General features: G+C 33.9%; 1 protein-coding gene across 4 annotated transcripts in view; it reads right to left on the bottom strand.

Annotated features, from left to right (window-relative positions):
• Positions 1-1,101: 1,101 nt before the first annotated feature.
• Positions 1,102-10,543, bottom strand: part of LOC141337349 (uncharacterized) — a 34,465-nt gene continuing 25,023 nt past the window's right edge. For 2 of the 4 annotated variants that reach the window (XM_073843157.1, XM_073843149.1), the window contains one exon: positions 1,102-1,715. Coding sequence is in view for 2 of the 4 variants with exons in the window: in XM_073843149.1 (XP_073699250.1) it covers positions 1,601-1,715 (115 nt within the window). In the remaining 2 variants the exon portion in view is untranslated. Of the gene's footprint in view, positions 1,716-3,045; positions 3,952-10,543 lie in introns of those variants that run through there. The other 2 variants (XM_073843165.1, XM_073843173.1) reach the window with 1 other exon arrangement.

Genomic DNA, 10,543 nt, shown 5'->3' with positions numbered 1-10,543 from the left:
GCATAAGTCATAGTTTTTACTGCACTACATTTCATAAATAAAAGTTGTTTGTTTCACCTTTAATACTTAAGAACAATAAAAATGCATTTTCTCGTACCCAAGTAAATCTTACCTGAGTAAAAGTAAGAAAGTAATAGATTTCTAGTGTATTTTTCAATATTATGCTTTGAAATGTTGTGAAGTAGAGTTTTTAAAAGAGAAAACTCTGATAAACAATCTTGAAAAGTACTTTTACAGCAGAGTAAAAAATACTTCACTACTGTCTGCCTCTGGAAACAATGTAGGCCCTATTACTACAGAAATACAGTTTCCATTTATTTGGTGAAACCACTAACATTTAAAGTTTAAGGCCTCGTTTGAACATTAAACTTAAGTTTCTTGCTTAAGATGCTGGTTTCTGTTCTTTTTTTAACAAATAAACAGCTGCATTTAGCCTTTTCTCACATCCTCTCTCACATTATAAAAGTTTAGCACATCGTTTTTGACCAGTTTCACAACACAAAGGACTTACATTATTCACCACCCGAAATCTCCCATCTATTCCACATTAAACCTAGTCCATGTCTGGGCCTGTTTCGGTGTAACAGAGACTCTTTCTTTCTTTCTCTAAGAATTTATGTTTGCAGTAGGCTATTTAAGTGTGTTTATGAGTACAACATATTTGGCTGGCCTGGACCACAAAACTAGTCATAAGGGTCCTTTTTTTTTCTAAATTGTGATTTATACATAATCTGAAAGCTGAATAAGTAAGATCTGATTTATGGTTTGTTAGGGTGGGACAATATTTGACAGAGATACAACTATTTGAAAATCTAGAATCTGAGGGTGCAAAAAAATAAAAATATTGAGAAAATCGCCTTTAAAGTTGTCCAAATGAAGTTCTTAGCAATGCATACTAATAATAATAATAATAATAAAAAAAGGTTTTAATATATTTACGGTAGGAAATTTACAAAATATCTTCATGGAACATGATCTTTACTTAATATCCTAATGATTTTTGGCATAAAAATAGCAACAGTTTTGACCCATATAATGTATTTTGGGCTAATGGTCCAAATATACCCATGCTACTTAAAACTGGTTTCAAAAACAGGCACATTTAACAGGAAATACAAATCCTATTTTAATATATATTATATATATTTGTTGAAGTAAATAGAAACAGACAAGAAGAGTTATAACAATCTACATAGAAAATGCAACAGTAAAATGCAATTTGAGTTATATATAATAGATTAGAATTAATTCATGAAGCATTAACTCATATCAACACCAAAAGAAATGCAAGAGCACTAACGCAGACTATTTACATTTCTCATTCACGTGCTAAAAAAAACTAGAAAATGAGTAAAAAGTTCAGCTGATGTGTTCATGAGAACACACTACAGTATCTGTGTATCATACAGCAAAAGCTTTACACAGTGATCATGTGGAGATCAAGAATCAACATTTTAGGGTTGAAGGTGAACCTCTTTTCAAATTACAAGCATTCATTTATAAAGATCTGGAGTGTCTGTGACTCCAAGCATGTATGGTATTTCAACTCAGGTGTGAAAAGCTTATATTCTGTTCTATATGAACTGCGTATGTGGTCAGACTAAAATGAGTAAAGTTTGAGCTGTTCCTCCACGTCTCCCTCCGTCATCTCTCCAAACGTGCCCTGATTCTCTTGGAGCAGTTTGAAAATGGCAGCCAGCTGCTCCTGTTGTACCCTGCAACACAAACACAACAACATAAAGAAAAATCACACACTCATTCATTAAAAAGTTTCCATTTAAGTAAAAAAAAAAAAAGATTTAAAAGGACAGTTCACCCAAAAATGAAAATTCTGTCATCATTTACTCACCCTCAGTTTGTTCCAAACCTGTATGACTTTTATTCTTCTATTTTTCTACACAAGATATTTTGAAGAGCATTGGAAACCAAACAGCTGGTGGAAGCTGTTGACTTCCATAGCATGAAAACAAAAAATATATATATACTCAGGATGTCAATGGCTACCACACTCTTAAAAATAAAGGTGCTTTAAAAGGTTCTTTGAAGCGCAGAAGAACCATTTTTGGTTCCACAAAGAACCATTCAGTCAAAGGTTCTTTAAAGAACCATCTCTTTCTTACCTTTTTAGAATCTGAAGAACCTTCTTTCGCCACAAAGGATCTTTTGTGAAACAGAAAGGTTCTTCAGATGTTAAAGGTTCTTTATGGAACCACTTAGACCAAAAAGGTTCTTCTATGGCACCTTTATTTTTAAGAGTGCAGCAACTGTTTGGTTACCTATGCTCTTCAAAATATCTTATTTCGTGTTTAGCAGAAAAACTAAACTAATAATGGAAATTTGGAATTTGGAAAGACTTGTGGGTGAGTAAATGATGACATGGACCACAAAACCAGTAGCACGGGTATATTTGTGGCAATAGCCAAAAATACTGCCCTCCAAAGGCAAAGCGCAGTAACTACACATTTGGTCAAAATTGAGTTAAGGCTTAAAATGGACTTTGTGACGATGGTTTTGTCTTGTGGCAAAGTCTCCTGGTTTCATTTTGTCCCGTTTCAGAGAAACGAGAGTGTCAACATGTTTGACTAGCTGGCGTAAAAACTTTAAAGGCATTTTTCTCAGTTTAAGTGTTGGCGTAGTTACTGCACTTTGCCTTTGGAGAGCAGAATACATTGTATGGGTCAAATTATCGATTTTTCTTTTAAGCCAAACCTCATTAGGATCTCATTAGGACCATTAGTAAAGATCATGATCCATGACGATATTTTGTAAATTTCCTACTGTAAATATATCAAAACTTAATTTTTGATTAGTAATATGCATTGCCAGGAACTTCATTGGGACAACTTTAAAGGCGATTTTCAAATAGTTGTATCTCTGCCAAACATTGTCCTATCCTAACAAGCCATACATCAATGGGAAGTTTATTTCTAGAACTTTAGATTTATACACCATCTGAAAGTTGACTGGTTTTGTGGTCCAGGGTCATATTTCTGTTTGGTGTTTCTTTGTGTTAAGTAATGTGTATAAGAAATAATGCAACAGAGATTTGTCAAATTTGGCTTTTTATTGAAATTTCAAAAGCCTTTAGGATGAATCTCACGAAAGCCCTTTAAAGTCACATTTCACTGCAAAATCAAAATGATATTCTCTTTACAATAACGCAGAAAAAAGCATTCACACGTGGTACCAATAATTACACTTATCACTATTTATTACAGTAGAATATTTCTTTTTTTAGAATGCAAAAAAAAAAAAAAATTATAAAATAGGCTTTTTTTTTTCATTTTATTCAGATTCCGGTGTAAAATGTCACTCATAAAATATTCAATGAGATTCATCTATTTTTTTTAACATAACATCCAAAAACAACAACAATATTTTCTATATTTCATCCTGTACAGGTCTTTGGAGTGCAAGCATTTTCCCCATCAGCCTGTGATGGTAATAGTTGTGTGAGTCCACTAGTGGGAGCGATGGTATTTCAGAAGAGCAGGTAAAACGTGAGACCGAATGCTCAAGAACACATGATGCTAAACAAAGGCACAAGATGATTTCATATCACATGAGAAATCCCAGTTTCAGAATTACATAAACAAATCTAAGAAAGAAGAACAAGAATCTTTCCTTTGCAAAAGGGTTGCCAAATCGTAAACTAATTAAACTGAATGTAAACGATAACATCACAGTGTTTTAATAGGCTTTTCATAGCCCACGGGTAATAGTTGAGTCATTAAATCTAGCGCTATCTAGAGTAAAAAAAACAAAAAAAGATAATCTTATGTTCTTTGCTTTAAGAAGTTATTCACAGGCTGAAAACGAAGAGAAATAAAGACTAAAAGCACATTGGCTGGTTTCCATCGTTACACATTTCAGAGAGAGTCAAAGTCATTCCTCGAAGGTCCTCAGCAGTTTTTTCCCCCACATGCTTCGATTTCTGCTTACTCAGCATCTCTGAAAAATAAAAACAAGAACATTTAGTATTATAAAGCCACAGCCTCAAACAATTCACATGAATGTCTCCAGGAACACACAGTAACTCTATTCAAACACATACGCATGAAATCACACTGGCAAAACCCCAGAGAAACATATACCGTAGACAGAATCAATTAAACAATACACTTATTAGCAACACAAAACCAGTCTTAAGTTGCACGTATATTTGTAGATTTGTATCATATCATATCATATGGGTAAAAATTATACATTTTTCTTTTATGCCAAAAATTAAGATATTACTAAAGATCATGTTCCATGAAGATACTTAGTAAATTTCCTACCATAAATATATCGAAACTTAGTTTTTGATTAGTAATATGCATTGAAACTTCATTTGGACAACTTTTTTTTCAATATTTAGATTTTTTTGCACCTTCAGATTCCAGATTTTCAAACAGTTGTATCTCGGCCAAATATCGTCTTTTCCTAACAAACCATACATCAGTGCTTAGTTATTCAGCTTTCAGCTGATGTATAAATTGCAATAAATAAAAAAAATGACCCTTATGATGTTTTGTGGTCCAGTGTCACAAAAAAAAGGTAAAATGTTGTGATATTGGTATTACCATACTTTTCATACTCTACGCAAGACAGTATCTCACAAAAGTGAGTACACCCCTCACATTTCAGCAACCATTTTAGTATATCTTCAATATTACAGAAATAAAAACTTGGATATATTTTAGAGTAGTCAATGTGCAGCTTGTATATCAGTATAGATTTACTGTCCTCTGAACATAACTCAACATACAGCCATTATTGTCAAAATAGCTGGCAACAAAAGTGAGTACACCCTAAGTGACAACAGTAGCATGTTGTTTAACCAAAAGCCACATGTCCTATTCATCATGTTTATGTATTTGTCTGCTTGACAGGACCATACAAAGTTGTGTATCTTGTATTAGAGCTTTTAAAATTAGGTCCTTCAAGTACAATTATCTCATACTGACCACTGGATGTTCAACATGGCATCTCACGGCAAAGAACTCTCTGAGGATTTGAGAATTAGAATAGTTGCTCTCCACAAATTTTGACAATAATGGCTGTATGTTGAGTTATTTTCAGAGGACAGTAAATCTATACTGCTATACAAGCTGCACATTGACTACGGTACTCTAAAATATATCCAAGTTTCATTTCTATAGTATTGTCCTTTGAGAAGACATACTAAAATTACTAAAAAGAGTCCAAACAGCTGATAAAACAATCCACAACTAATCCACCACTTCAGTCCAATGAACATCATGTGAAGTGAAAAGCTGCGAGCTTGTAAGAAAGAAATCCATCAATACGACATTTTTAACTTTAAACCGTAGCTTCTGGACAAAATATGAGCCCACAATCCAGAATAAATCTGAACTGTTTTTGCTTAATTGCATATATTTCTCTCCTCATTCAGACAATTGTGGATTGTGTTTTTATCAGCTGCTTGGACTCTCATTCTGACGGCACCCATTCATTGCTGAACAAGTGATGCAGATGCAATGCTATATTTCTCCAAATCTGTTCTGACGGACAAACAAACTCATCTACATCTTGGATGGCCTGGGGGTGAATACATTTTTTGGTTGAACTACTTTAATGCGAGATGAATATGTTGATTAGTGGAACAGATACAGATGTCACTCACCGTTAGCTGATCTGCTGTTGTGATGTTACTTGTTAAGGCTTGGCAGAGCGTGTTAGTCGTGCAGCGGTTAGACTGAAACCCATCAGAGTCATGGAAACATTCAGGGAAGATGCTTGTAGTCAGGTTAGTAAAGTGCCCTACCAAACACATTCGTTTTCATGCAAATCACATTTAGTCATTTAGACAGTACCATAGCTCAACGCTACAGCAATTTCAGATGATTCGAAGCATGTGCTACTGTGACTTACAAAAATGATGAAGGTGACATCATGAGGATTTAATTCTCTTTGATCTTTTGAGATAAAGGAGCTCGGCGTATAATAGACAACTGTATGGACTGCATGTGTATCAGCACATGACTGCCCACATTTACACATCAATGACGCCCACTGGGAATTCAGAAACAGATGCTTTATTTCAAAGGATCAGAGCGAGGGTGGAAAAATGGTCACGAAAATGACCTAACATTATATGCGGACTTGACATAAAATGTGTTATTATTTTTAAAAATTAAGTATAATACACTCTTCTTATTAATAAAAGATTTTTATTGGCTAAAGCCTCCCCCAAAGGCATCTAATGCTACTTCAGTAACGTTTTGGTGGCTTTCATCTCCCTTCATGTCATCAAGGGTCAAATTCGAATATTATCATCTGTTATTCTTTTAAGGTACAGTAAATCTCTTCTAAATCTATCTTTTTACTGGGACAATCAATTATTACTACAATAAAGCATCGGATTGTGCATGCATCACTTGATCAGTGGAACATTACGTCATGCCGCAACTCCTACATAAGCCAAAAGTGAGCTTTTATAAAGCATTATATTGTCCTGAGTTGATCTGTATTTTCAACTATAGTCATACAGTACAACATTTAAAAGTGAATTGTTTCACAATGCCTTTCAATTTAATTCCTGAATATGAATTCAGGTTGCAAAGCAGACACAGAACTATAATTCAAATTTTTGAGGAGGTAGAATTTAAATGGATTGAAATTCATACGATACCATACAAAATGTTTATGTATACAGCTAAATGCACATCTGTGTGGACAAGTCCCCAATGTTCTGTTATTAGAATGAACTGCCTAATAATCCTATTAAATTTCTAGCAACTTAAAACAAACAAAAATTTCTAAAGATGGTGTATTTTAACAGAAATCCTTTAAAATAATAAAAAAAGCGATTACCGAGGTTCAAGTGCTTTAAGGCATTTAAGCACATACGGAAAAAGAGATTACATATTATTTAGCAAGCCTGTAACCACCTAAATCAATGATTAAAAAAGCATGTCAAATCAAGGTAATTTCCTATAGAAATATGATGGTTTTTAACGTTTATGACTGATATAGCAGTAGTTGTGGTCCGATCTCCCTAAAACATTTCATGCTTGTTTAGAATTACCTGTTGCATATGCCAGGTTTTGTGAAGTTTTGAGTTTTCGTTTAGGCTTTATAGGCTTTTGGGTATTTTTGGACAGGCCCCTTTTCTAAACGACCCCGTTACATCTTCCCAAAGGGTAAATATGAACCTTTTTTCGAAAATGATTGACCTAGAGAGTCCCGAGAATTGTACAGCTGTGTTTTCTTTTTTCCAGACTGAGCGAAAAACCTATGACTAGTTTGCAAAAGTAGGTTTTTTACATCTTCTCAATCATTTAACTAATGGTTTGATTGACAGCAGTGGTTGCAAGGCAAAGTTGTTTGGAATGAGTAGGTCTATCGTAAAATACACATATTGCAATATACAATCGTTTACGCTTGCTGATTTAATTCAAATTTCTCACAGACCTTTAGGCCCACAAAGTTTCGTTCTGGTCGACCTCCGTTAACCTTGTCTAGTAGGTGCTCAAACTTCATGCCAATGGTGGGCATGTTTTTTGAGATACACAAATGTCCTTATAAACACATGTGGCACTTTGGGCCAAGTGCTGATAGGACAAACGGTTGCGTAGTTATGGCTGTTTTATGTATTTTCCCTCTTTTTAGCACCACCAAGTGGCAGGTTCCATGACTTTTTTTCATGGAACTTACATACTCTTACATATGCATTCTGAGGCAAAGATATCTCATTTCGTTCAAAAGTTATAGCCGGTTTAGGAAAAGGTTGACTCTTTTTTTTGCGTCAGTGAGTCGAGAATCTTCCTGCACTGGTTTGGTTCCGATTGGGTGAAAAACCTAGGAAGAGTTCGCAAAAGTAGGTTTTTCAAAAAACAAAAAAAACAACTCACATTACCGCAAAATTTAGCCAGGGTGACGGATGAATCTTGAGACTGCGATGAATGATTAAGGAGTTAGGAGCGATTTAGTACTTTCGATCGCTGTAGCGCCCCCATCAGGCCGATTGGGACGAGCCTTGGTGAAGTTGTAGACGGTGTGAGTACTACCATCCCTCCAAGTTTCAAGTCTCAACAACTTACAGTTTGGTCTGCCCGATCAGTTTTAGGTGGAGATTGCTGATCCTTGGCCTTTCTAACAATTACAATAGGGTTTCAGCCCAATGCGCTCACCAGAAATATCAACATTTTGGTACTCTTTGGCAACACTTTTAATGGATGTTTATGGCTTTGACAGTATTTAATTTTGTTTTTAAGAGTATCTTTCCTGTAGCTCAAACAGTAGACCGTGGGGCTAGCACCAAGGTCATGGGTTTGATTCCCAGGTAAGCATCAACTGATAAAATGCATACTTTGAACGCAGTGTAAGTCGCTTTGGATAGAAATGTCTGCCAAATGCATAATTGCAAATCAACTTAGTTTATAGAAATGTGTCTAATCAGTAGGGGAAAGTATTCTACATATCAGGGCATTAAAAAAAAGTCAATTATCAATTGTGTTTTATGCTAAATGTCCTGTGTCCTATGTGTCAAATTCAACTTGGATTCACTCTCATTAACTAAAAGGGAGTCAATTCTCAAAATATTACTCTTTTTTTTTTTTTTTTTTTTCACCCTGATGTGTACAATTCACTGCATGACGTTTTATTTACGGTATCACTTTCCAACTTGGATTGGATGGAAGTAAACGTGAAGTAATGCAAAGAGTTTTTGGACACCAAACCACATCTACAACTGTCTGAAAGTCATCTTGCATCATCTTTATAACAACAAACCAAAACATATGCTAAAATGCCATGGGAGTCTTTTTTCACTAACTTCTTTTCACTTTTCTACATTGATTCAGCTGCTGTTTTTGTGATTTTAACAGATGTATGAAGTTCAAACAGGTGTCCAAGCATATAGACAATCAAATGATCAGCCATAAAGTGTCACAATACTAATGAACAGGCACTAGCACTACTAACTCTCACTAGCCGTGAGATTCAGACATTTTTAAGTGGCTTAGATGTACAAATGCATGATTATTAAATGAATACTTCACTTCTAGAATGGAAATTTCCAGATAATTTATTCACCCCCTTGTCATCAAAGATCTTCATGTCTTTCTTTCTTCAGTCGTAAAGAAATTAATTTGAGGAAAACATTCCAGGATTCAACAGAGATCAATGAGTTGAAGGTTCAAATTGCAGTTTCAATGCAGCTTCAAAGGGTTCTACATGATCCCAGATGAGAAATAAGGAATGTTTTCCTCAAAAACCATAATTTCTTTTTGACTGAAAAAAAGACATGAACCTTTTGGATGACACGAGGGTGAATAAATGATCAGGAAATTTTTATTCTGAAACTATTCCTTCAATACACTTTAAATATATTTATATAAAATAGATTTTGATTTGTATATTGTTTTGCTCAACATTCAAAGTAGCATCATGTGTTCTCCATCAAAAGTCTTTTGACTTGCAAATGCAATTACATCAGTATAACTAATAATATTCTATATATTCTATATATAAGTCGCTCATAATGCTTTGGACGCCTTCATTTGTGTTCAGTGACCTGTATTCGTGAGCTTTTCTTTAGTTTTCTTCTGTAATGTGTCACAACAATGAATCCCTTGAGCTCCGGGGCCTTTCAGACAGATGCAGAACACATGTAGCCACTCGTCTTTGTGTACACAGCCTATAATATGACCAGCAAGAGACCAGGAGTTTAATTTGAGACTACTGGACTGTCCACTGGTCCATGATATTTAGTCCATAATGTGCAGAAGACACAGTGATCTAAAACACTATGAAACAGCCGGATCACAGTGTTAAAGGGATAATTCACCCAAAAATGATCATTCTGTCATTATTTCTCAATCATGTTACTATTACTGTTTTGTGTTTTTAGTGGAAGACAAAAAGAGATGTTTGGTAGAATGTCCAAGCTTCTCCTTTCCACATAAGATGTGGATAGTCATTTATACAACTCCAAGTTCCAAAAAGAACAATAAATAAATAAAAATTAATTTAAACATAAACAGTGAGTCTACAAATAATGAAAAACTAGTTAAGACTTTAAACTAAAACAAATATAGTGTCTACAAATAATTAAATAAATAAAACACCATAAACAGAAATAAATACGTAAAACACAATAAATAGATAAAAAAAAATTAAATAGAAATAAATAAAACACAAATAAACAATTTAAACTTAAACAGTAAGTCTAAAATAAATAAATAAATAAATAAATATCATAGGAATAAATAAAACAAAGGAATAAAACAATAAACACCATAATTAGAAATAAATAAACTAAGACTTTATACATAAACAGTGAGTCTACAAACAATCAAACAAACAAATTAAGACTTTAAACTAAAACAGTGTCTACAAATAATTAAATAAATAAAACACCATAAACAGAAATAAATACGTAAAACACAATAAATACAGACTTTAAATGTCAACAGTAAGTGTACAAATAAATAAATAAGCAAAACACAATAAATAAAACACCATAGATAGAAAAATGAAGTCAAACAATAAAAACACAAAGACATAAAGACAGAAAGAAAGACAAAAAGAAAGA

The sequence above is a fragment of the Garra rufa genome, chromosome 1 (genome assembly GCF_049309525.1).
Source record: "Garra rufa chromosome 1, GarRuf1.0, whole genome shotgun sequence".
NCBI lineage: Eukaryota > Metazoa > Chordata > Actinopteri > Cypriniformes > Cyprinidae > Garra > Garra rufa.
This window is presented reverse-complemented; position numbering and strand designations above follow the sequence as displayed.